Source organism: Bos mutus, chromosome 27 (genome assembly GCF_027580195.1).
Source record: "Bos mutus isolate GX-2022 chromosome 27, NWIPB_WYAK_1.1, whole genome shotgun sequence".
NCBI lineage: Eukaryota > Metazoa > Chordata > Mammalia > Artiodactyla > Bovidae > Bos > Bos mutus.
Genome location: NC_091643.1, coordinates 29,260,386 through 29,287,315, shown reverse-complemented (window position 1 = coordinate 29,287,315; position 26,930 = coordinate 29,260,386). Strand labels below are relative to the sequence as shown.

The following is a 26,930-nucleotide window of genomic DNA, read 5'->3' as shown; positions in this document are numbered from 1 at the left end:
GCATTTTCAGGCATCTGCTTTTCCAGCTATCTGCCCCCTCCCAGCATCCGTGCATCTTTCAGTCCTCCTGTCCTCAACTACACTTTGACGTGAGTAGGAATGCTGATCTGAGCAAGAATATGGTGTGATATGAAGAGAGGGTTCCTTCTTCAATTTGTAAACAGCTTTCTTCTTAGTTTGAAAAGATATCCCCTTGCTCCCTTAGAAAAAGGGTGAATTTTTTGAAAGAAGAAATTACTGTTCATTGAAAACAAAGCAGACTGGCATGAGTCTGATTAATGACTGTAACTTTCAATTGCAGAAAAGGCAGAGGAAGAGCTCAAAATGAGAAAGGTGGACTTGAGTGGATTAGGTGCTCCATAAATAGTCATTTTTGGAGATAGTAGCTATGCTAAGAACTGTAAATCTTCTTTCTTTATAAAGGATAAAGAATTCTCCAGCAATATCTTGGATGTGGAGGATACTTTCATTTTGCATTAAACAGAAACATTCAGAGTGATTAGAGGGCCAAAGTATGCTCTTTGTTTGAGGTACTAATATAATATCTCACTAGGGATCCTTTCAGCAAACAGAGAGCATCTCTAAGTGAAAGGAAGTATTTTGGGTACTCTAGATGGAAAATATTAATAAGGTATCAGGATCATCCCAATAAAAAACTTAAGTAGGGGCTTCTCTGGTGGTCCAGTGGCTAAGACTCCACACTCCGAGTGCGAGGGGTGGGTTCGATCCCTGGTTGGGGAATTAGATCCCACATGCCTCAACTTAAGAGTTCGCATGCCACAACTAAAGATCCCACGTGCCACAACTAAGGCCTGGTGCAGCCAAATAAATAAATATAAATATTTTTTTAAAACTAAAGTACCAAGACAGATGTATAATCGGAAATGCTGGGAAAAGTGAAATAAAATAAGAACATGATGTTTTCATCGAGTGGCATATGCCAACAAAGTAGTGATTTATCTGGCCTGATTATGTAGACACTTGACATACTCATCTAGTTTAAGTCTCACAACAACTGGAGAAATAACTTGGTCAAGCACACAGCCTTGTCAGTGCCTGGGCAAGATTCTAATCCATGCTATTTTATTCTATAGATATTACCAAAGAATAATATTTTATCTAATTTACCACCCTGGTGTTTAAAATTCTTTCTCAATAACAAGCAAATTAACTTATATATATATATATATTATAATACTCAAAGCAGATGTATTTGATACAATTTTTTATTGTCTCTTATGTCATAAGTATTTTTATGTTTATTTGGAGTTATAGAGTCATGTGGACATGACTGGATAGGGTTAGAGGTAAGGCAGTGTGTTAGTATAAAAGCTTGTCTATATTCTTTTCTCCATTACTCTTTCTTTAACAGCTTTATTCTTAAGATTGTTTGCTTGTACTTACGACTATTAAACAAGAAAGGGAGGGAAAAAATCCTATAATTCTGTTATTCTCCCTTGTAAATATATATATATGATTGCTCACTTTTGTGTAGTAATAACTATACAAAGTAATAGTTGCTGCTGCTAAGTCGCTTCAGTCATGTCCGACTCTGTGCAACCCCATAGACGGCAGCCCACCAGACTCCTCTGTCCCTGGGATTCTCTAGGCAAGAATACTGGAGTGGGTTGCCATTTCCTTCAGTAATAGTCATTAAAAGTAATAGTAATTAACTTGTTAAAAATTCTCCTTGTTGTAGAGTTCTTTAGTATATAACAAAGGGTAAAACTGATCCTCATATTAATAGTTTTTAAAACTCCATTTACATTCAGAAACACAAGTGTTGAAAATTACATACCATTTATTTGAAAAGCAAATTTTTAAATGAATGCTAGAGTGGCGTCCCTGTTAGAAAATTGACTGTTTTCCTCAAATAACTACCATATCTAAAGTTAATATAAAACATGTGGGAAAATATGACTTTGATAAAAGAACAGAAGTAGTTTACTGTTAGAAAGGTATTTTGATTAAAGGGAAGTAAATGTTTTAAGAGGTTCATTGAAAGGACATTTTAATGATTAACACTAACTGGACTACACCAGCCAGGTTTAATGCCATATTTAAAATTGAGAGATTTCTTCTGTTTTAGTTTTCCATTACTTTTAATATTTTAAAACTGTCTTTTTTTTTTTTTGGTACAAAGCTGGTTGGCTTTTGCAAGTGCAAGGGCGCCTGGGGTCAAGGAATACCTGGGACCTGAAATCCAGTTCACGGTTCCATCACCAAGTTTTGGAGTGAGGCTGTGTTCACCTAGGTTTGGGGCAACCTTTAGACCAATCTGGTTGAGTCACAAGAAGTTGCTTTTCCCTAGTTTATGTAACAGTGCATATAGGTTAATAACAACCTTGATTTTTTTAAATTAATTAATTTATTTTCAGTTTCGTTCAGTCGCTCAGTCGTGTCCAACTCTTTGCGACCCCATGAATTGCAGCACGCCAGGCCTCCCTGTCCATCACCAACTCCCAGAGTTCACTCAAACTCACGTCCATGGAGTCAGTGATGCCATCCAGCCATCTCATCCTCTGTCCTCCCCTTTTCCTCCTGCCCCCCATCCCTCCCAGCATCAGAGTCTTTTCCAATGAGTCAACTCTTCGCATGAGGTGGCCAAAGTACTGGAGTTTCAGCTTTAGCATCATTTGGAGGCTAATTACTTTACAAAATAATGGTGGTTTTTGCATACATCAACATGAATCAGCCACGGGTGCATGTGTCCCTCCATCCTGAACCTCCCTTCTACCTCCCTCCCCACCCTACAACCTTGATTTTAAGAAAAATAAAAATGGTAGGGAACTAAGCCTCAGTGTCTTGAGGTGTGTGGGGTGTGTGTGCTCATACATGTGTGTGTTTAGGGAGACATAATGGGAAGAGAGAGGCAACTTTCTATGAAAGGAAAGTTTAAATATCCTAATGAATGGACTTATCTTACAGTTACTTTTCATATTTTATTTTTTCAGAAGAGGACTGTCAGAAGGATCTGGAAAGCAGAGTTTCACTGTGAAAAGCAAAGATCCTTTACCTACCCATTTTACAAAAAATGTACAGAAAGCCATTGCTAAATACAGTCGGTAAGAATTAGCCTTTAAATGCTTCTGATCACAAAATCAAAACTTGCCTGAATGAATACGGGAAACAGAATCACTGATGGGCCATGGATTTCTCCAAGGTGAAAAAAAATAAAACGCTTTATTTTTAGCCAAGTGAAATGTTATACTGCATAAATCTTTGAAAATCAGTGTACTGTGAAAATTAACCAGTATATTTAAAGAAAAAACAGGAAGTAAGCTCAGAGAGGTGAAGCTGCTTCCCAGTAAAACCTGTTTCCAGTAACTGTCGTTTATGTTACTTATATTTCTTCCTGCAGGGAATCTGTGTCATCATTTTCATCAAGTGGGAGCCCCACGCCTACAGAAGCCCCCAACTCCTGGTCTGGGTCTGGGACACAGAGTTCAACAACTGGTTTATCTACAGAGAGGAGCTCCATTTACTCCTGGAGAGATGATGTATGTCACAAAATTTTGGATAATCTCATGGTTGCAATTCATAACGATGATCTGCTTTATTATTTTTTTTTAAGTTTTTACCAAATTAAAACCTCTACCTGGTCCACTTGTACATACACATAAATATAAAAGCACTGACATGTCACACATAAAACTGAAAATACAGACTCTTAAAAAAGATGAAAAAGCTCCCATAACCACACATCCAGCATCTTAGCTGTTGATAGTTCTGTTTTTCCCACCTCCAAACCCCTATCAGGTTGTTATACATGATTTCTTGCATAAATATCTGTGGTTGGAAATTCAGGAGAGATTCTGACAATTAGGAACGTGAACAAGAGAAAAATTGGGGAAAAATAAAAGCTGTTTAAAAAAAAAAAATCACAATTAGGGAATTTCCCCTGAATATTCTAAGTCAGATATTTTACATCTAATCCCAGCAGAAGATGTTAACCCTATAGTGAGACTGAGCCGGTGGGACTTTAGTCTGCAGTGCAAGCTTACCATTCAAATCTGTGTGATTGCACAGTTTCTGACCTCTTCATCCCCTCAAGAGTCTGAGAATTCCGGAACACAGGCTTTTGTGACGCCCCTGTGGCCATGGAAGAGTCCGGACTAGCTCCTTGGATGGTCTCATTCCTGCTGTTTTCTTGTTTGTGTTCTGGTTTTCTTTGCTTTCTTTAAAAGCAGCTCTCCGCCCTGGACTGTGCATGTGGGTCCACTCCCCGGGGAGGACGGTTTTACATGGTTTTATAGGAGCGGGTCTCCAGAGGGGCCAGAGGGAGAGGGTTGTGGGGTGCAGGGTGGGGGTTGGGGGGCGGCTGAAAGGGAGTCGGCCCTGAATCACTCGGGCACTTTTCAGAGGAGATGTAAGTCTGTCTCTGGGATAAACACCGCCCACCCCCACCCACACTCTTTGGTCAAAAGAGTGCAGATGGGAAGAAGGCTGAGAACCATTGCTTTATGAAGCATTACCGTCCAAATGCTGGGTTCCTTTCCTGCAAAAGTTCAAGTAATTATCCAGAGAGTCTTATGACTTCCACTTGTAGAGTTTAAATTACTCCAGTCCCTAAACATTGTTTTGCTTTGAATTTAAAAGCATTTTTTTTACTGTTCGATAGGTAATATTTGTAAAATGCAAAAAAATACAAAACAGAGAAAAATGAAAATAAGCCCTCTTCACACCCCAGCCAAATATTCTTCTGAGTTTTCTCCTTATTTGTATTTTAAAAGAGGTAATTCAGCTACCCTGCAGTCTGGGAATCTAGTTTTTTATCAACTAAGGGGAAGAAGTATCATGGAAAATATGGAATAGCAGTCTGTGAAAATCAGCCTGAATTGACCATTTTGGATCAGGTACGTCAGGCTGAATTTATGGGTTAGATTTCACACACCCGCCCTGGGAGAAAACGGACTGAACTAAAGCCCTTGCCCTGTAAGCCAATAATTGGTTCTTCCAATTGTACTTCTGTTCATGTTTTTCTAACTGACTGTAAGGGCTCTAGGTCTGTTACTTCTCAGTCATTTTCAATATACAGAAAAACTGAAGGGTTTTCTCACTGACACTTCACTGCGCCCACAGCCCAAGAATCTCTTAAGGCCAGACAGGAAAAATGAATATTCTGGTCTCATCCTAATAACCACATCTTTTAGGATACCTAAGGTGGTTTTTCGTTTGTTTGTTTTTCTGTTTTCCTTAATTAAAAGAAAGTGATTATTTCCCTTTCCATGAAATAATATTCCTTTTCATTAGAAAAAGATTATAATTTGCAAATGTAGTTAGGTGTCTAATGCACAATTATATGAGGGACACATGTCTGTGTACACACATATATGTGTGTGTGTATGTGCTTGGCTATATGGTGTGTGTGTTTCTGTCATTATCAATGTCTATATTAATATGTATATTCATAGCTGTAACTATGTTTATGTAAAATCTTGGATTATGAGACTTTCTCGTAGTAGAGATTATCTCTATTTAACAGTTAAGGAAACTAAGTCTCAGTTGGGATGTAATTTTTCAGAAGAGTAAAAATTGGAGCCCTGGTATGTCTGGTTTCGATCGAGTCACACTCCCTCCTATTATATAAATTTGTGTCATTGATTCTGAAGCCTTTATTGACAACTTCTAGTCCTGTAACTAAATGTGCATTTCTATATTTTAGGAGTTTGACAAAGCCAGTGCACAGAAAGTACAGCAGTTATTCTGGGAGGTCGAGGAAATGTTGTTTGAAGGGAAAGTAAGCCCTCAGACCCAGAATCTCCAGGCTGAGTGCCGTGAATGGGCGGGCCGGTCCCTGCATCTGAGGTGAGGAGGTTGTTCACGAAAATTCTCCGGAAGGGGGTTGGGAACTGCTCCCTGTTGACCTGTTCAATATGTCGGTATATTTTGAGTGAAAGTGCTTGTCAAAATATGTACCCAGAACACATGTGCTTTACTGAGAAATCACTCCCTTTGAAATGGTGTCTGAGGAAATCTGGAGACCTTCCAAGTGTACTTTAATTTGTGAGAAGCAAATGGAGCTCGTGCCTGGAAAGGCATTGTGTGTATCACAGGTGCAAGAATGGAAGGAGGGAGGGAGTTATCCATGCCTTCCCACTCCCGAGTCTGAGCAGCTGTGTCTGTCTGCCCTTGAGGAGCAACGCATGGGGCAAGATCTGGGCAGGAACAGAGAGATTATTTGCTGGATGATGGCGTGGATGAATCTGACCATCTCATCAAGATCCCTTATGTAGGAGAAGCTCATCTATTTCTTCTTAAGATCAAAGATGAAGTATATAGATTGAGTATAAAGGGAAGATTGTCTTCCTTCAATTACTCAGCCAAACCTACTTAGAGGGTTAAAAAAAAAAAATCCATGTCAGTTATCTGAAGTTTCTCTGGGTTATATCTGGGGAGACTACATTAGAACTTCCATACACATGTTGATAAATCTTTTGGTTAATTAAGTAAGATTTTTAAAAATCTTTATTCAGTAGGTTTAATTTTTTGTCTCCAGGCCATTGTAAGCCCCTGTCTTAGAATCCACTAGACATTAACGATGCAATGTGGACTTTCCTAGGCATCATGGTGCACTTGCCTAAACCCAGGAGCTCAGATCTGTTTCTTTCAGTGTTGTCTTATATACTTTAGATAAAAATGAAGGAAGAGAGAGAGTAGAGAAAAGAAAAGATGGCAAGGACTGTAAACCAAGTATGTATATTCACATTATTTTCCTTTGTTGCGAATGTATCAGTTAACATAGGGAGCTTCTGTGTGCCTAGCATTACCCTAGTTGTCTGAATGTGATTATACTGTCTCTAAGCTACTTGTTAGTCCTACAAAGGAACTGTTATTCTACTTTGGATACAAAATGGAACAGATGGAATCAGTGGCTCAGGGAGCCTGCAAACTTTGGCTAAAGGCTCTGCATCAACGGCAAGAGCAGTGTAGTATGTCCCCCCCTCAAAGCCCGTACGTTTCCTGTGATCCCGTTACACTGCCCATGTACCAGTATTTACCTTATCACTTCATACTTTCCAAACTGCTTCAAAACATCTTCCCCTTTCCAATAAAAAAATGTTAGTTTCCTTTTTTCCCCCCTACTTTCAGAGTATTAGGAAGACAGCTCATCCCACCTGCTGATGAAGGAGTTGAGCATTTCCAGAGCAGTCGGCCTGCTTCTGCCATCCAAAGACCCTTCCTTGATGACTGTGGACACAGCAGCAATATCAGAGAGTATGTTGCTAGAAGTTACTTTCGAAAAGTGTGAAAGTGTTAGTCGCTCAGTCGTGTCTGACTCTTTGCGATCCCATGGACCATAGCCCGCCAGGCTCCTCTGTCCATGGAATTCTCCAGCAATACTGGAGTGGGTTGCCATTTCCTTCTCCAAGGGATCTTCCTAACCCAGGTATCAAACCCGGGTCTCCTGCATTGCAGGCAGATTGTTTACCAACTGAGCCACCTGGGAAGCGTATTTTAAATTATATATTTAAATGAATAAGTAATAGCCAGAGTGTGCATGTGCTAAGTTGCTTCAGTTGTGTCTGACTCTTTGCAACCCTATGAACTGTCCATGGCTCCTCTGTCCATGGGATTCTCCAGGAAAGAATAGTGGAGTGTAGCCATGCCCTCCTCCAGGGGATCTTCCTGACCCAGGGCCTGAACCCACATCTCCTGTGGCTCCTGCATTGCAGGTGGCTTTTTCACTGCTAAGCCACTGGGGAACCCCAGTAGCCACGACTGAAGCAACTTAGCACACACACACACATCCATCCACTGTTACGAGCAGATGTGCTCACGCTCAGTCATGTCTGACTCTTTGCGACTCCATGGACTGTAGCCTGCCAGGCTCCTCTGTCCATGGAATTCTCCAGGCAAGAATACTGGAGAGAGTTGTCATGCCGTCCTTCAGGGGATCTTCCTGATCCAGGGATGGAACCCAAGTCTCCTGTGTCTCCTGCGTTGGCAGGTAGATTCTTTGCCACTGTGCCATGTAGGAAGCCCTAAAAAGTATTTTCAAATGCATTTTAGTTATACTTTTTCATGTCTATCTCAGCCGCGATCCTTGGCTTCACCAACTTAGAAATTTAGATTTTAATAAAGGGCAAATACAGAGCAATTTTTTTTTTTTACCCAAGATACTTCCAATTCTAAACTGATGGTGCTGTGTGCATGTAATACAAGTATCAAGACAGTTAACTTTTAAACTGTTGTTTCAAATACTCTGAGAGGCAGGGGCTAATGCCAAATCAAGAACTGCCTCATGGTGATGGATTCTAAGCCTCAAGACAGTAGCAGAAGAAATAAAGCTCTATTCTGTGTTCTTTTGCTCATGAACAGATTTTGATAAATCCCTTATGCCATTCACACATCTTAGGAACGGACTATGCCATGATGCTCCTTCATCATAGCAAAGAAGACACAAACTCGTAGAATAATTTAGACTTTTAAGAAGCCCTTAAAAATTTAAATGATGCCTGAGTTAAAATGTTGCTTTTAAGCATATGCCTTTTGTCAAATGTAATGTTTAGTGCTTTTTAAAATTTGGAAATCTGTGGCTTTATAACTAATTGAAGGGCCCACCCTGATCATGTAAACATTGTATTGCTGACCCTCATGGAGAATCTGCTTTTCCCCATAGGCTGTGCATCTCTGGCTCTCAGATAGTCCCAGCCGTTCTCCCAGCCCCCTCCCTGCCGGGTCCTGATGGCACCAGGGTTGTGGACCTCCTGGCACATTCATCTCTGGAAGAAGAGATTTTTGATGTGGATGGAAAGATTGAAGAGTATTTTGCTTTTGACAGAAAACAAGAGTAAATAGAATTTTATTCGACATTGACTTAGTACAATAATATTTATTGGGCGTGTATGTTGATTATAGGCTCATTTAGTGTTTTGTGCATTTTTCACTTATGCGAAAGATTTTCCACTCTTTTCAGAGTCCTGTGCTCCCTGAAGTTTTTCAGTTCCTGGCAGAATATAGATATGTTAGAGCAGTGTTTCCCTTTCTTTCTGACAAAGTGGCACCGACAGAAAATAAGAATTGCGTTCAGCGCGTTGGTGAAAGTGGAAAAAGGCTCCTAGTGGCCTTTGTCCCCCGGGGTTTCGGAATCTAGCTGCCCAGGAGAGCAAAGGGGAAAAGGTCCAGGTCCAGTCTCTGCTCTAAATGCGTATCTGATTCTTAGACAAGAGCTATTGGTATTGTATAATGAAAATTTGCCTCCTGATTAAAAATTGGTACTAAAAAAATGCTGTTTGTCTATATACATACAGTATACAAATATGCATGTGTGTTGGACAGAGGAGTAGCATTCTTTTAACCTCAACCATTGATAGCTTAGTAATGAGAATGGGTTTTGTCCTTAGTGGCGAGGACTGTCTTGAACAAAAACCAGCTCATCGTCGCAGGACGTGGCGTAAGCACGGACTTCCTCCTGTGTCGCCACACGACTGTATCAGAGATGCGGTGGCTGCGGAAGTGTTTGATCACGTCTGGATGAATGTGGTGGAGGTGTTGGAAAAGCTGACCAGAAAACACTGGGAACTTACAGGTACTTAATTTGTAGAATGTGACGTATTGAAAAGAAAAAGTAACCCGTGCTCCTCAGCTTTCTGTCCCATGTGCTTGACTTGGCCAAATCTAGGACATGACTGGAGTGAGAAGGGAAGTGGGTTTCTGCCTTTATTCACAAGTAACCTTTAATCACCTCAGAAATGACATTCTCACGTTTTGAGCTATTAAAAAAAGATTGAGGTATTCCTGAAAAAATACAGAAATACATTAGAGAGAAGCTCGAAGTCACTTTTTAAATTCTGATTTAAAAAAATTACCTAACTAATCTCTAGTAATGGGATATTGTTTTTTTAATTCTAGATGACATTATTTATAAAATAAAAGGTCAACAAAGCTAATTTATTAATCACTTCATTTACCTGTATAAAATGTTCTCTACTCGAAACCGAGCAGAAACATGATAGAAATGTCAGTGGTGGACAGTAATGACTCCTGTTAACCAATTTTCACAATAGTATAATAATATATCATATATATATTATGTTATTATAATATAATATATATTAATAATATAGTAATAATTAATCAATATAATATAATAGTATATATTATAATAATATATTATATATTATATTATATATAATTAATAATATATTAATTAAATATTACTTTTTGCAATCAAAGGGATTAATTGGGATATTATAAAATACCAAGAATCATTCTTGCTCCAGTGTATAATTCTGATTTTTTTTTCTTACGTACCACTGAAAGGATAGGCATTTCATTAGATGCTCTTGGAAAAGTGTCAAAGCCCATTACTCTGTAGGGTCTGTTCTCTTTAAGGGTCAGTGGCCACTGCAGACTCAAGGATCTCAAGAAGAAATGCTCTCTCTGAACAGTGAATTTTAAGTACATATACAGTATTAGATAATGTTTTGTAATGATATTGGTTTTTCTTTGGCACAGAAGGAAAAAAACAGAAAGAAAAATTGAAAGTAGCTGAGAATAAATCTCCACCCACAGTCATTTCCCGCATTAACGCTGATGTGTCCAGTGTTCCGCCATCCAGAAGCTCTGAAACTCGAAGTGTATCCCTGGCTTCTCATCTTAACCCACAGCAGGTAGGTGCTTTCTCGCTGTCTCTTTCTTTCAGTCTTTATGTATCTGGCCTCAGGTTGTCCAGAGTGCCAGTGTCCAGTGTTAAATTGTTATCAAGATATTTGGGTCTGTTGGCCAATAAGACCAAAATTTTAAAATATTTTATGAAGTTTAATAGAATTTCCAGATTTCCTGATAGAACAGGGACACTCAGATGAAGTTTAATAGAATCACCAGATTGGTTGACAGAGCAGGGACACTCAGATTTGTGACTTTCCAGCTGTTTGGAGTGGTAGAACTGATTCCACAATTTTTGAAAAGAAAACATGCTTTCCCCAGTATTTCTAGACAAGTTGAAGGTTTCAGATGTTCTCCTTCCCTCCCACCAAAGCAATAAAAGACTCAATCAATGAGTATGCATTGAGTTCATTCAGCATTTATTGAGTTTGTATTAAGTGAACTGTATTGGGGCTTCTTAGGTGGTTCAGTGGTAAAGAATCTGCCTACCAATGCAGGAGACGCAGATTCGATCCCTGGGTCAGGAAGATCCCCTGGCATAGGAAATGGCAACCCCCTCCAGTATTCTTGGCTGAGAAATTCCATGGAGGAGCCTGGTGGGCTATAGTCCATGGGGTTGCAAAGAGTCAGACACAACTGAGCACCCACACACCAACTATATTAGGTGTTTTAAGGACATACAGAGATGATCACAGCATATTCTCTGAAATAGTCGAGTGAAAAGTATTATACAGGTCAGATGCAGTGTCTTCTCTAAGTGATGTGCAAAAGAAGGGCTGTAAGAGAATGCGGACGAGGATGATTTACCCTGCCTGAAGCGAGGCTTCATCTTTTAGGTTGGAGATGAAATTTGAGCCAAACATGAAGAAACAGGTAGTTTTCCTGGGTGGGAAGACTGTGTGGGTCAATTCAGACAGTTCTCACGTGGAGGCGTGAGGGAGGGTGGCAGTGACCGATTGAGGGCTGGAGAATGGGGCGCCGGGACCAGCAGAGTCTCTGTGGCAGGACGTGGCATTGGGAATTGAGACCCGTAAGGAGGATTATCTTGGACCTGTTGTTCAACTTTTCTAAACTTCAGTTTCTTTATCTGTAGAATGAGGGCAATCATATGTTGTGCAAGGGGTTGTTGTGAGCACAGAATCATACAAACATGTACTGGGAACTCAATACGGATTTCTTGAATTACATCCCTATGCAAAGAAAGATCTAGTGGAAAGTAGGCTGGAAAGGATGCACTTGTTCATGGGAGACCTTCCGGAGGGCTAAGGAGTTTGGACTCTATGTTTGCACAGCCCATCTGGTGTGGGGAAGTAGACAAAAGAGAAGACGAAATTCCTGGTTCTTACAAGTTAGTTGGAGGGAGTCAAGCCATGACAAAGAGTACAGCACATGCGTGTATGCGCGCGAGCACACACACACACACACACACAGAGGCAATCTAGTAGATATGTTTAGAATAGATGACAGCTGTAGCTTTAGATATAGACTACAACTTTGGAGGATGACAAAGCGGAGGCAGAAATAGGCACCCAGCATAGGAGCAATAGGGTGTGAGGTTCAGGGAGCAGTGGATTAAAACAGAAATAACTAAAAGAATTTACTCTCTAGTGCCAGGGCTTTCCACTTAGTCTTTGCTTGTGCTGTTCAAAAGAAACTTTTGAAATTGCTACCAGCTTAATGTACTTTTTGGTCTCTTTAAATTGCTGACAGGCTCAATAATATTTCCCACTTTTCATATTAAAATATGAAATGTGAATCACATACAAATGAACAGTGATGACAACATAGAAGAAAAGCTTTAACTATCAGGCAACATAAGTATAGGGCTTCCCTGGTGGCTCAAAGGTTAAAGCGTCTGCCTGAAATGCAGGAGACCCGGGTTCGATCCCTGGGTGGGGAAGATCCCCTGGAGAAGGAAATGGCAACCCACTCCAGTACTCTTGCCTGGAGAATCCCATGGAGGGAGAAGCCTGGTAGGCTACAGTCCACAGGGTTGCAAAGAGTCGGACACGGCTGAGCTATTTCACTTCACTTCAACATAAATATACTTGAGAAATACGGAAATTTTCAAATCTAAGGAAATTTTTCAACAGATGTTTTGTTGTACTTATGGCTTTTTATGGTTTTTAAAAATGTTTTTGATAGCTATTTTGTTTTAATTTGGATAAATGTAAAAGAAAGTGAATGGGCAACAAAGTTAAAAGTAAAAGTAAAATACTAGTAGAGTTTATTTTGAAATAGACAAAGCATTTGGTGGTAATCACACTAGGTTTTAATTTATGCCTCTGACATTTTTATATGTATTTGATATGAGGAAAATGGGATTAGGGTTGCCACATTTTTCTGGAATTAGAATTCTAGTTTCAGAAACCCTGTTTGCCTGAAACTAAATATTATTTTAAATCTACTTGGTTGTATTACAGGCCAGATATTAGATTAGTAATAATTTAGTCTTTATTTCACGCTTTCACCAAGGTTATCAAATTGAATTCTCCTAATAACTCTACAAAGTTGCAGGAGGATTCTTTACTGCTGAGCGACTGGAGAAGCCCATTTGGAAATCTGGTCATTCTTTATTAATTTCTCTTCACATATTTTTAGAAAATAGAGTCCCTTTATTAAATTCACCTCCCATTAGCCAGTTTGAAGGTGTCCTTTAACAGTAATTGCAGTGACCCTGGATGCTTTTTAATTTTTATTGTGTTTACTTTCCTCAGATACATCGCTTCTCCAACAATTTTTATAGTGACTTGAATGGTGTGATGACAATTCAAGCAAAACCACTTCAGCAGAGACCTACCTGTTTTGCAGATAGAACACAGTGCGTATAAAAAATAGTGATCCACCCTCTTCCCCCGGCTGGATGCGTTCTAGCCCTAAAGACCACATGCAGTCAATGTGTAAAGTAAAAGGACAATAGTCAGGTATCAGCCACAAAACAATTTCTGTTAGGTTGGGGCTGATAAGAAAAGGGGACTGTAGCTATGAATTCTGCCTCTTGTGGGCTATATGGTTTGATGCAAACAAGAAGAAATTTAGATCTTTTTTCCCTGTTGATGATCCTTCATTGAAATTAAAATTGAGCTGGGCATGTTAGTCTGTTCATTCATTGAACAAATGGGACTATGTTCTGTATGCCAGGCTCTAGACAGAGTCTGCTAAAGGATAAATATGTAAGTGCCCTGTTCTCGCAGAGCTTACCCCTGAACAATTAAGTTGCTTTCTCTCCCCCAGGAGTGAGCAGGAGGACAAACCATTGGGTGTAGGATCCGCTGTTCTTTCCTCAGCCCAGAACCGTCTGGCCCGGATCACAGATGCTCGTGGACCACAGACCTCCGCAAAGAAAACACTCGCGCACAGGAGGCTGCCTTCTCTTACCTCGGACTCCCAGAGGCTGAAAATCCCCAGTGTGTACAGTGATGAAGTTCTTAGGGGGACAAAACTGTAAGTCTTGTTTCTGGTGGTAAAGCAAAGATCACAGAGGACAGAGATGCTTGTCACTTAGTTTGTGGTTTATTCCAGACAAAGCATCCGCTGTCAAATTTTATATGAACATTTTTCTAAGTGGTTCATTCCTCTGGATATTTAACATGAATTGAAGTAGTATACTTAGTTGGATACTAGAATATAAAGTCAGGCCATGTACCTATAGCACAGGCAGCCAAACAAAAGCAAGTTCTTTGAGGGAGAGGGTCTTGGATGGGTTTCAATGACCAAGTCTGTAAAACTAATAATTAGCAAATTATTAGCCTTTAAAAAACATAATTGATACTTTCATTGTGATGTGTAAAAATTGATATACATAGCTATTAGAGTAAATAGCTCCAGTAAATAGTTCTTTACTGGCTCAGCAGTAAAGAACCTTACCTGCAATGCAGGAGATGTGGCAGGAGCTGTTCGATTCTTGGACTGGGAAGATCCCCTGGAGAAAGAAATGGCAACCCACTCCAGTATTCTTGCCTGGGAAATCCCATGGACAGCCCATGAGGTCACAGAAGAGTCGGACACAACTTAAAGACTCAACAACATACCTATTAGTTTTATTTATCTCTAAGGACAAGTTTCACTCTGTGTAGGGAATTTCAGAAAATCTATTGGCCTTGGGGAATCAACATCAAATCATTGCCTATTAAAAAGACATTTGTCGCTTCCTTTAATTGTAGAATTATAAAGAAGCAGTTTTCTCAGTCACCCAAGTGTCAGGCAATATTTAGGTTAATAGTAGTGTCTTGTTGATTGCTTTGACAGTCTAAGAACAGCTTTTTTAAATGTATTTTTGGCTGCTTTGGCTCCTAGTCACTGCACACAAGATGTTACATTGTGGCACATGGGATCTTATCAGTAGTTCCCCAACCAAAGATGGAACCTGCATCTGCAAGCAGATTCTTAACCACTGGACCACAGGGAAGTCCTGTAATGTACCACTTTTTCATACAGTTTTTCACTTAAACATTACTCATATTTTCCATGTTATTGCATATTTTTGAAAGCATGATTTTAATGACTAAAATATAATTATGTGGGTATATGTGTTGCCCTGTTACTGGAAAATTTCATATCTTTTATATTTTCACTATTATAATGTGCAGTGAATATTATCTGACATAAATCTTAGTTGCTATGCTATGCTATGCTATGCTAAGTTGCTTCAGTCGTGTCCGACTCTGTGTGACCCCATAGACGGCAGCCCACCAGGCTCCCCTGTCCCTGGGATTCTCCAGGCAAGAACACTGGAGTGGGTTGCCATTTCCTTCTCCAGTGCATGAAAGTGAAAAGAGAAAGTGAAGTCGCTCAGTTGTGTCCAACTCTTAGCGACCCCATGGACTGCAGCCTACCAGGCCCCTCTCTCTGTCCATGGGATTTTCCAGGCAAGAGTACTGGAGTGGGGTGCCATTGCCTTCTGCAAATCTTAGTTAGGGTGTCTTAAAATTGTTTCCTGGTAGTAAGTCCTAGAAGTAAAGCTACTGGGTCAAAGATTATGGATATTTTTAAGGCTCTTGAAATATTTTTTCAAAGTTCTTCTAAGAATGGTTCTACCAGTTTTTATAGATCCCCTGGAAACAGATAAGACTCTTTCCTTACAGCCTGTAAACTTTAGGTAGTATGTGTATTTTAAAACCTGATGGATCAAAACCTGTCATATTTTAATTTTCATAAGTTTATGATTAGTGAATAAATGAAAAATGAATTAGAATTCATTTCTAGAGTATCCATCTCTATTCTTGTGCATGAGTTGGATCATTTAATTTTTCAATGTTATTATCTGGTAAGGAAGGTGTCTTATCATCCTTACTCTTCTTTTATTAAAATTTCTAACCCATCCTGATAAATTTTACAATCTGGTTGTCAAATTTTAAAAAAAGTATCACATTGGACCTCATAGCTTTAAATCTATTTAAGATTTAGGAATAATTGACATTTTCACAATATTTAGTTTTCCCATCAAAGAGCATTATCTTACCTCTTGATTTTATGACCTTACATAAAATTTTGTGGTTTTCCTCACCTAAGCCCTGCAGAGTAGAATTAATTTTATCCTGCATTGATTGCTCTATTCCCTAAATTTCTACAGCAGTTGTAATAAGAACCAGATACTGGACATAGCACTATATCAACTGCATTGCCTTGTAATCTAATTATTTATGTGTCTTCATCTTGTTTTCAATAACTTGTAATCTCCCTTAGGGCTTCCCTGGTAGCTCAGTGGTAAAGAATCCTTCTGCCAATGCAGGAGAGGCAGGAGACACAGGTTTGATCCATGAGTCCAGAAGATCCCCTGGAGGAGGAAATGGCAACCCACTCCAGTATTCTTGCCTGGGAAATCCCATGGACAGAGGAGCCTGGTGGGCTACAGTTCACAGGGTCGCAAAAGGTTGGACACAACTTAGAGACTAAACAACAACAAATCTCCATAAGGGGAGGAACTAGACCTTCAGAAACTTGTGTGTTCTGCACATAGCTGAGCACTTATTAAACACAGGCTCATAGTCCTTGCTAAACATGGGAGTGACTGGAGCTGGGGCTCAGTCCCCCGCCCGCATTCATCTTCAGGAAACTCAGCTCATTCTGCTAGGCGCTGGAGGCAGGCTGTGATCAATAGCTCAGGTGAGGAGCTTTGCAGAAAAGTCTTTCGTCTCTCTGCACCTGGGTGCTCAGGTCACACTGTTGTGTTTACAGGCAAACTGGTGTGGACCGTATGGGCTCCCCACCGACTCAAACCCCACGGAGCCGGCTGCCCCCAATAGGCTCCGAGACTGGAGAGCACCACGTGGCAGGTCCCGGATCACGCCCTGTTTCCGTAAGACAATTGTCTTAATACTTAAGTGCACCATTTTCACTGTTTGTTGGAAAGCAAGCAGACATAACTGTAACACTTTCACAAGAGCTCAGTAGCATAAAACATCTCCCTGATCTGCTTCCTGAAAGTCAGTAGCTTGTGAGAATTTACAGGAGGCTGGACGGTTGATTCAATATTTTGTGAAATACAAACATGGCCTGAATTAAATCAGAGGGTCCAGGTGTCAAGGAAATATCTGATGGTCAGGATGGTGTAGTAAGGAAAAGTGTGAAGGTTAGGTCAGGAGGGGCTTCCCTGGGGGCTCAGATGGTAAAGAATCTGCCTGCGATGCAGGAGACCTGAGTTCGATCCCTGGGTTGGGAAAATCCCCTGAAGAAGGAAATGGCAACCCACTCCAGTATTCTTGCCTGGAGAATCCCATGGACAGGTAGATCTGTATTTGAGGCCTGTCACACAAATTCTCTGTATAATTTGGTACAGATTAATCTCCCTTAATTTTATTTATAAAAGGGCAATAATGATTCCCACCTCAAAGAATTGCTATAAGGATTAAATGAATTTATAGATGTTAAATAATGCCTGGCATAGATTAAAAGCACAGTAAAATACTCTGCCATTTTTACTAGTTCTCTCTTTTTTTTTTTTTGGCCCTGCCACATGGCATCAGGGATCTTAGTTCCCTGACCAGGGATTGAACCCTGGCCATAGCAATGAAAATGCCGAGTCCCTAACCATGGACTACCGGCGAAGCCCTAAACTCTCATCTTTATAGCTAGTCTGTACCATGTTCACTGCAGTGTAGAGGCACTGTCTTCTTCACCCAAGTTCAGTTCAGCCAAGCAATTACAGAAAGCCTGAGGAAGCTATGCTGCTGGTAGGAAGCATAGTCAGATTTCCCCCAGATTTATACAGACTTCTCACTGCTGCTGCTAAGTCACTTCAGTCGTGTCTGACTCTGTGCGACCCCATAGACAGCAGCCCATCAGGCTCCCCTGTCCCTGGGATTCTCCAGGCAAGAACACTGGAGTGGGTTGCCATTACCTTCTCCAATGCATGAAAGTGAAAAGTGAAACTGAAGTCGCTCAGTCGTGTCCGACTCTTAGCGACCTCATGGACTGCATGCAGCCTACCAGGCTCCTCCATCCATGGGATTCTCCAGGCAAGAGTACTGGAGTGGGGTGCCATTGCCTTCTCCGAGACTCCAATATAAGCAACTATTTATTTTAATTTTTGGCCATGTAGCATATAGAATCTTAGTTCCCTGACAAGGCATTAAACCCCCACCCTCTGCATTGGAAGTGTGGAGCCTTAACCATTGGAGAGCCAAAGAAGCCTAACTTGTGTCTCTTTGATAAAATATAGAAGAATGCCAACCGTAGGAACATAAAGTCTAGAGAGAGAAAAACCAACTGAGGCAGTGCTTTCTCTCACATTCCTTCTGCCTCCTTGGGCACAGCAATAAAAATCATTCCCAGAAGGCAAGAGTTGCAAAGCTTTAATATTTAACCTTAGAATATTGTGGCTTAGAGTGGAATCATAAAAGCAGTCAAACATCACATTTAAAAAAATTCAGATGCCTCACAAATGCACCCATGCTGCATTCACAAATGCAGAATAACATTTCTATCATAATTTAATATTAAGAATTTTATGTGGTTAATGTTTTAATCCATATTTACTTATTAGGGCTTTATCAGATTAAAAGATACAGTTAGTTACACAAAGTATATTTTGATACTTGTGTTAGTAGACTGTATACTTAGCAACATCTAAATAAAAGTTTTTCAAATAAGCGAAAGAATGAATAGACGAGAGACTGATCAAAACATATACAGATTTTCTTTTGTCTTTTTAAGAATTGCATTTGTTTTAACAAGAATATATTATCCTTTATTTAGCTCAGAGGAAGACATCTACAAAATCATGGGTTGAGTGCATTACCTGATAGTGTAGAACGGTCACCTCTTCGAGAAAGATCTCTAACCATGGAACAGTTTTCAAGGCCCAGCACTACCCATACATTTCGGGTAGGTTCTCTGTTAACCGTTAACTCTGATTCTTAAAAATATTCACAACAATAAAACTCACCCTTCATTTTATTTTTCTTCTAACAGTCAGATACACCTCGAAAAGGTTCATTAACACTGATGGAATTTGCTGGGCACATGTGGACAGGTCAAGGTTTTTTAACAGGTCAGTGTTTTCCATATACAAACAAAACAATGTCATATGTGAAGTTTCAAGTTTTCAAGATTATCTACCTTGAGAGGATAATTTTGACCAAGTGTTTGTAGTCTTTGGTTGTATCTCAGGAATTTTTATGAAGAGCAAAATACAAAGACAAGCACTTATCTACTGTTGGTTAAAAAACAAAAATCTTCTGAGTACATTTGAAGATATAACTTGTTTTTTTTTTAAACAGTTCATGAATCCAGTAGCATCTCATCTGGCAAACAGATACTCTGAGGAGTTGCAGGGCATGGACAGCTTTTATAAAAGGAAGGCAGGCCAAGGAAAGGAAGTCATAAGCAAAGGAAAAAGGAAAGTTCATTGGAGGAAAGGAAAGGTTTAAGTAATGATGGCTTCTCATTGGCTGATCTGCTGGGTTTCCCATTGGCTGGGCTTGTTGCTAGGCAACAAGGAAGTCTTCCCTCTTCCTGCTGGGGTAGGATGTGGCTGGGCTGCTTGTTTGGAAGACCAAGATAGTTTCTTTCTGTTGTGCTGAGCTTAGTCACTCAGTCGTGTCTGACTCTTTGCGACTCCAAGGACTGTAGCCCACCAGGCTCCTCTGTCTGTGGGGTTCTCCAGGAGTGGATTGCCATGACCTTCTCCCAGGGATCTTCCCAACTCAGGGAAAAAAACCCAGGTCTCCCGCATTGCAGGCAGATTCTTTATTGTCTGAGGCACCAGGGAAGCCCAAGAATACTGGAGTGGGTAGCTTATCCCTTCTCCAGGGGATCTTCCCAACCCAGGAATTGAACTGGGTCTCTTGCATTGCAGGCATTCTTTACCAGCTGTCTTACTATTGGGATTTTTGAAGGTGAGTGGTAAGCAGGCCAGAGAGCACCCTCTACTGGCCTTCTGCCCCCAACTTTGGCTGAGGTTTCCTTTTATTAATTTTCATAATCTTAAAAGAGAAAATGCCCAAAGGTTCTGAATAACCTAGGGCCTCACCCACGTAAAAAAGAAAATGCTGTCTTATGAGTCTTAAGAGAAATCAAGGTCTTTCTCTGTTGTAGAGTTTCTACACTTTTCTTCTAAATGAAACTCGATACTTTTAGATTCTCTTTGAAGATCTAATTATAAAAATGCTTCACAAAAGTAATAATACAAATGTTCCAGTTATTTTATGATTTAGAGTTTTACAGATAAATACTTATTCTCAGCTAGTATGCCATTTAATCCAGTATTCTTGTCTGGAGAATCCCATGGACGGGGGAGCCTGGTGGACTGCCGTCTATGGGGTCACACAAAGTCTGACACAACTGAAGTGACTTAGCAGCAGCAGCAGCATGCCATTTAAAGAATGACGTTTCTAGCCTGAACTCAGGCCAATGATATTTTAATTTTCAAAACCATTACCAGCATTTTTATTTAAGGAGGTAACATAGCATCGTCCCCTGGAAAAGGGATATGGCAACCCACTCCAGTACCCTTGCCTGGAAAGTCGCGTGGACAGAGGAGCCTGGTGGGCTCACGAAGTATCTGTCATGACTCAGTGACTAAACCACCACCACCACATAGCGTTGTCATGAGGTGTGTCACTCTGGAATCAAATGCCTAACTCTAGTACCTATTGGCTGAGCACTTTAAGAGAGCCTTGGCCTCTCCTGAGGGGCTTCCTTGGTGGCTCAGTGGTAAAGAATCTACCTGCCAATGCAGGAGATGCAAGAGAGGCAGGTTCGATTCTGCATGGAAAGATCCCCGCGAGGAGGAAATGGCAACCCACTCCAGTATTCTTACCTGGGAAAATCCCATAAACAGAGGAACCTAGTGGGCTACAGTCCATGGGATCACAAAAGAGTCAGACACAATTTAGCAGCTAAACAAAGGCAATAACAACCTCTCTGGATCTTAGTTCTTTTATAATAGACTAGATAGAATAATTATTGGAAAAACGTATGGAAAGGACCTAGCCAGATGTCAGGGATACACTGTTCGCTCAAAAATTATGAACCATTTTTATTATAAATAATCTGAAACATAGAGGACAATTTGCTGTTTTAAGGGAAATACTTAATATAGTATCATTTTAAAATAAATCTAGTATAATTCAAGCATTGGGACATTCTAGGCTTATCACTGTTTACATCAGCCCAGCATAGTGATGTCAAAGATTTCTGTATTCGTTTGAAATTTCCCTTGCTATGCTCATAGCTCTAAGCTGCCAGGCCTTTTTGTTGCTGTTTTCCTTATACATTCCCCAGCAGTGTTTGCTTTCGTCTTCAGTGACAATAGTTCTTTCTGTTAAAGGAAGCCATGGTACTTGAGAGACAGTAGAGTGAGGGTTGATGAATGTGATCTCTGCAGATAGCTGCAGATGGTACTGAGGAGTTTAGATGAGTTTGGTTTTGGAAATGTTGACCAAAGTGTGCTAAGTGGAAAAGTAGAATAGCACACAGGAAGAGAGTTTAGGAAGGGGAAACCGAACTCTGAATTTGTTTAAAATCTACACTCTTACTTTTTCACCAAATACTAAGTTACTGTATTCTCTTACCAATAACTTTCTGACAACTATTATTATTGCTGGTTGGAGCCCTCTGTCATGTCTGTAGAAGTAATGGAAGGGAGACTTCCCTGGTGGTCCATTGGCTAAGTTCCATGCTCCCAATGCAAGGGGCCCAGGTTCGATCCCTGGTCAGGGAACTAGATCCCACATGCTGCAACTGAGACAAGGCACAGCCAAAATAAAATTAAAGTAAAATAAAGTAGTAATATGATTTTTTTTAAAGCAATGAAAGGTACATAAGAGAGATGATCCTGTATTTCTAACGATGTGTTTTCTCTCTGATGAGCAGGCATGTGGTTTCTGCTTAGCTTTGTTCCCAGATCCAAAAGCAGCAGGGATATAAACTTAACCAGCATTTGCTCTGTAGCAGGAAAAAAGAAAAAAAAGAAATGAGAGGCAAATAGTGGGAAGGACTTCTTAAGGTAGCTGACAGTTATCTGGGACAACTCACAGCCAGGATCCAGGCCCAGTTAAGGGGAGCACCCCTCCTTCTTCTCAGCACCCCAAATGGCAGTTTCTCCCTATGACTGTTCCCTGATTTGTGTAAAAATGACATTACAATTTTTTTAATTAAAAAAATATATATCATCTGCATGGAACATACAAACATGACCCTTTTGAGAGCTGGGATTTGTAAAAACATTTGAATGAGAATTTTGCTTGGTATTTCAGGCTCACAGTATCCACCTAAATCTTTCCAGAGGACAACACTGACTTTAAGAAAGAGATTCCAAGTGGCCTCCTGATGTGACGTCATCAGAACTACAACCCTTCTGGAGCACTGAAAGCCTCAGCGCACCATTTATCACTTGAAATGGAAGAAGTATTATGTTATGTATCTGACAGTCTGAGATGTTAGACTGCCCGAGAGAAACGCAAACAAATAAACAATTTAATTTTGAACACTTTGCATTGTTAAGAGAATATGAGTCAAAATTACCAACCTCCTCCTTTATCGGAAGCATTCCTATACAGATTCTTTAGGTTTTACTCAGACGAATCTAGTATGTGTTTATAATCCATCCTTTTATCAATTATACACAGACATCCACGTGCTTAATGTGTGTATTCACACAGTAACATATGGAAGTATATTATTTAGGAAAAAAGCATTTTTATCTAGCAGTATATAACTATGTCTTGACATTTTTGTCTCATTCTGTTATTAATGCCATCAAAATCATAGTCACTAATAGATATTACTCCCTCTTTAGAAGATAGAAAAATTGGTACAGTATGCTAGGTTGACTCATATTCAGATTGTTCTAGTCATTGTCCTGACTTAGAGGAAAGTCAATGGCTAAGTGTCTCAAGCCAGTTTTGTTTTTACTAGTTTTCATGCTCAAATTCAGGCAGTCTATTTCAAATACAATAAAAGTATCCCAAATTGATTGCTTGTGTAAAAGCTGAATATAAATGTACTTAAACCATATTGCAAATGGTTTCCTCTTTACTATTAACGACAGAAGTGCTCATCTACTGGTGGGAAGTGTTTGCAGCAGCATCTTCCTCATTTTAACACAATCTGATCTCTGCTTAAATGGTCACTTCTGCAGAAAACCTTCCCAGACCCCTCGGTCTCAACAGCAGCTCTATCCACCCTCTGTCCTCTAGACTTGCCATATTTTTCTTCAGAGCACATGTCCTGACCTGATATTAACATAGAAAATTGAACAGAGACAGTGCAGGAGCAGTATCAGTTGGAGGCAAGCCTCTAGGGTCCTTTATCTTTTGCTTCCTTTTCCCCCTACCTACCGTTGTTTTCCTTTAATAGTGACTGAAATCCTTGGATTCAGATATTCTCAGATCTCAAATGGCCATGTCTTCTTTTCTATCAGAGCAGTATAGTCTATGCATATAAAGTGCCTGTAAAAAAAATGTAAAAGAAAGTCAGCACAATGACTAGAACAATGTGATTATTAGTCAACCTGGCAGATTGTACCAACTTTTCTAAAGGAGGGAGTAATATCTATTAATGACTAGGATTTTAATGGCATTAATAATAGAATGAGACAAAAGTCAAGATAGTTATATACTGCTAGATTAAAAAGGCATATTCCTAAATAATATACTTTCATATATTACTGTGAATACATGCACTAAGCATGTGTGTGACTGTGTGACCATCATCCTGGATTTATTACTTCATCAAATATTTATCAAGCACCTTCTTCATGTAAGATTCTGGAACATTGAGCTGAACAAGACAAAGACTTTGCCCTAACAGAACTTATATTCTCATGGAGGACAAAAAGTATAAACAAATCAATAGAAATATAAGGTCAGATAATAATAAATGTGATGAAGAAACATAACATATGGCCATGTGACAGGATGGAAAGAGTTGCAAGTTTAGATAATAATCAGGAAAGGCTTTATTGCAAAGAGTATTTGAGCAAAGACTCAAAGAAAATGAGAAGTCATATAGAGATGAAAAAAAAAATTCTAGACAGAGGGGAAAACACACAGCCTAAAACAGGAGCATACCTGGAGATCTAGAGAGCAGTAAAAAGGCTGGTGGGACACGGGATGGACTTAGCAAGGGGGTAAATAATAAGAGATGAGATCAGTAAAGTAACAGGGGCAAGGGATTAAGATTCTTTTTTGGCGGTGGGAGTTATAAGTTACCTGAAACCAGAAGCCACCGGAGAATTTTGAGGACAGAGTGATGTAATCTGATGTGAGATGATGTTTCAGATTAGATGACAGAGGGGCAGCTGGTGACAAGTCAGGGACTTTGGGTGTGTTCTCAAATTTGAACCAATAGGATTTGCTGTTGGATTGGATGAAGAGGGTAACAACAACAAAAAAAAGAATCCAGGTTGACCCCAAGGCTTTGGTTTAATACTTGGAAAGATGATGTTGACATTTACCAAAATCAGAAAGAATTCAAGAGAAGCAGATTTGGAAGCATGTTGGGATGTGTTTGTTTGATGCCTATTAGATGTCTAAGTGGAGATAAAGAGGAGGTTCAGACTGGGGGAATATATATACATACAGATACATATAGATACAGATATGTATACCCCAGATATATATATATAATACATAAATTAAGTACTGAAATGGATGAGCTAAACAAGAGAGTGGAGAATGGAAAAGCAGAGAAAAAGAGTTCAAGCTCTAGGTATTTTAACATCTAGTGGTATGTTGTGCGAAGAGAAACGAGCAAAGCAGAAAGAATGACCGGTGAGGGAGAAAACAGTCCAGAGAATATGGAATCCTCAAACGAGGCAGGGGTTCAAGAAAGTAATAAGCACTCACATATGTTGAATGCTGTTGATAAGTCAATTTAGATAGGGTCTGAGAAATGACTTAAAGGTTTAGCTACATGGAAGATAGGGCTTCCCTCATAGCTCAGTTTGTAAGACCCTAGTTCAGTTCCTGGGTCGGGAAGATCCCCTAGAGAAGGGATAGGCTACCCACTCCAGTATTCTTCCCTTGTGACTTCCCTTTTGACTCAGCTAAAAGAGTCGCCAGTCCAGGTCCAAAGCACGATACTGGATGCTTGGGGCTGGTGCACTGGGACGACCCAGAGGGATGGTATGGGGAGGGAGGAGGGAGGAGGGTTCGGGATGGGGAACACGTGTATACCTGTGGCGGATTCATGTTGATATATGGCAAAACCAATACAATATTGTAAAGTTAAAAAAATTAAAAAAAAAAAAAGACCCACAGCTTGAAAAAAAAATAAACAACAGCAAAAAAAAAAAGAATCTGCCTGCAATGTGAGAGACCTGGGTTCCATCCCTAGTTTGGGAAGATCCCCTGGAGAAGGAAAGGCTACCCACTCCAGTATTCTGGCCTAGAGAATTCCATGGACTGTATAGCCCATGGGTTGCAAAGAGTCAGACACACCTGAGTGACTTAAAAAAAAAAAAAAAACATGGAAGATATTGGTGATCTTGACAAGATCTGTGCTAGGAGAATGGTCAAGGCAAAACTGTGACTGCAGAGGCTTCAGGAGAGAATACAGGGAGAGGAATTGAAGATGATAGGAATTTACACTGATGGTTTCATGTGTGTGAGTATATAGATACCATAGTTCTGTATCCAGTCAGAATTTGTTTTTCAGTCTAAAATACCTTTTTCATATTGGGAACCATTCCAAGTGACAGAAAATTTAAGTAAATCCAAGTGTCAACGTTTACAAAGCCCTTCTGTAGTTTATAACATATTCTGGCCTACCACTTTAACTGTCAAAAGCACTTGCTGGAGAGAGTGGCAAAGACCTTCCAAGTGAGAAGGAATTCAACCTTTACTCTAGAATGAATCTTCAGGAGGGAAGGTTCACACCTTCCCAAGCAGTCAGATTCATTCCGCAAGGCTGACAATCAACATGGTTACAAAGGCTGATAGTCTTGACCTTGGCAGAGCACTGTTCCCTACACAGAGGATCCTTCCACTTTATGGTGGACTCACTGTGCACTCTGTCACCCGGAGAGAAAGGATGGTGCTGTACATTTCTTGCAGGCCTGGCCATTTGACTGGTTTCATCTGAAATTTCAGTATTCCAAGGCAGCATGAGAAGGTCCCATCTGGTAACAAGGAAACCATAGGAAAGATGAAAGGGAACAAAATAGAAGGCTTTTATTGTGTTGCCCCTTTAAAAAAAAACAAAAACTTCAGTGCCTCTTCCTCACTCACCATTGTCTTCAAAATAGAAATAAAAGTTTAAGCCTGGCAGTCAAGCTCTATTTCAGCTTGCTCCATGCCGCCAGTCAAATTACCTTGCTCTTGTCACTATGAGTTGATCTGTGTGCAAACAGGAGCCCCTCCACTGCCTTTTGAATCCCTCATATCCTCCCCTGAGTGGGGGCATTTCTTGGCTCACATTTGCTGCTCCTGGGATCACCCTGTTTCTCCACTTCCGAGGGCAGCGCTTGTATGTTACAGTTCTTGTTTTGTCCACAGAGATTAGCAGAGAGTCAGATATATACAAACCCTGTACTTTTATATGTATAACTGACCTTGTAGTTCAGCCTTGATCCATTTTTTGGAGAGATGTTAGTCATGTGGCATCTTAGTTCCCGACCAAGTAGAAGTGCAGAGTCTTAGTCACAGGGCCACCAGCAAGTTCTATCCTTGATCCTTTAGAGAGGAGGAAATCGAAGTCCAGGAAGATATACTAACAGATGTTGCACAGATACACTTTTTTAAAGTCTTAAAGTAAACAATATAGACATGAATCACATAAAAGTTCAAGTTTCTTCTCCATTCCCAAATGATCAAGTTGCTCAGTATTTTTCTTTCCAGATATCAGTCTAGCGGTAGAGAGAAAGAAAAACAAAG

General features: G+C 40.1%; 1 protein-coding gene and 1 non-coding gene across 4 annotated transcripts in view; both read left to right on the top strand.

The window, feature by feature from the left end:
• Positions 1-22,541, top strand: part of FAM149A (family with sequence similarity 149 member A) — a 41,449-nt gene extending 18,908 nt beyond the window's left edge. For 2 of the 3 annotated variants that reach the window (XM_070364366.1, XM_005899005.3), the window contains exons 2-14: positions 2,955-3,065; positions 3,362-3,500; positions 5,666-5,808; positions 7,093-7,218; positions 8,624-8,794; positions 9,348-9,532; positions 10,462-10,616; positions 13,329-13,432; positions 13,846-14,055; positions 16,789-16,909; positions 18,808-18,936; positions 19,024-19,102; positions 22,311-22,541. In XM_070364366.1, coding sequence (XP_070220467.1) covers positions 2,955-3,065; positions 3,362-3,500; positions 5,666-5,808; positions 7,093-7,218; positions 8,624-8,794; positions 9,348-9,532; positions 10,462-10,616; positions 13,329-13,432; positions 13,846-14,055; positions 16,789-16,909; positions 18,808-18,936; positions 19,024-19,102; positions 22,311-22,384 — 1,747 coding nt within the window. In that variant the 3' untranslated portion in view covers positions 22,385-22,541. The remainder of the gene's footprint in view (positions 1-2,954; positions 3,066-3,361; positions 3,501-5,665; positions 5,809-7,092; positions 7,219-8,623; positions 8,795-9,347; positions 9,533-10,461; positions 10,617-13,328; positions 13,433-13,845; positions 14,056-16,788; positions 16,910-18,807; positions 18,937-19,023; positions 19,103-22,310) is intronic. The other variant, XM_070364367.1, reaches the window with a different exon arrangement.
• Positions 12,440-12,511, top strand: TRNAF-GAA (transfer RNA phenylalanine (anticodon GAA)). The gene has a single exon. It is a non-coding gene; the product is annotated as a tRNA-Phe (tRNA).
• Positions 22,542-26,930: the final 4,389 nt, after the last annotated feature.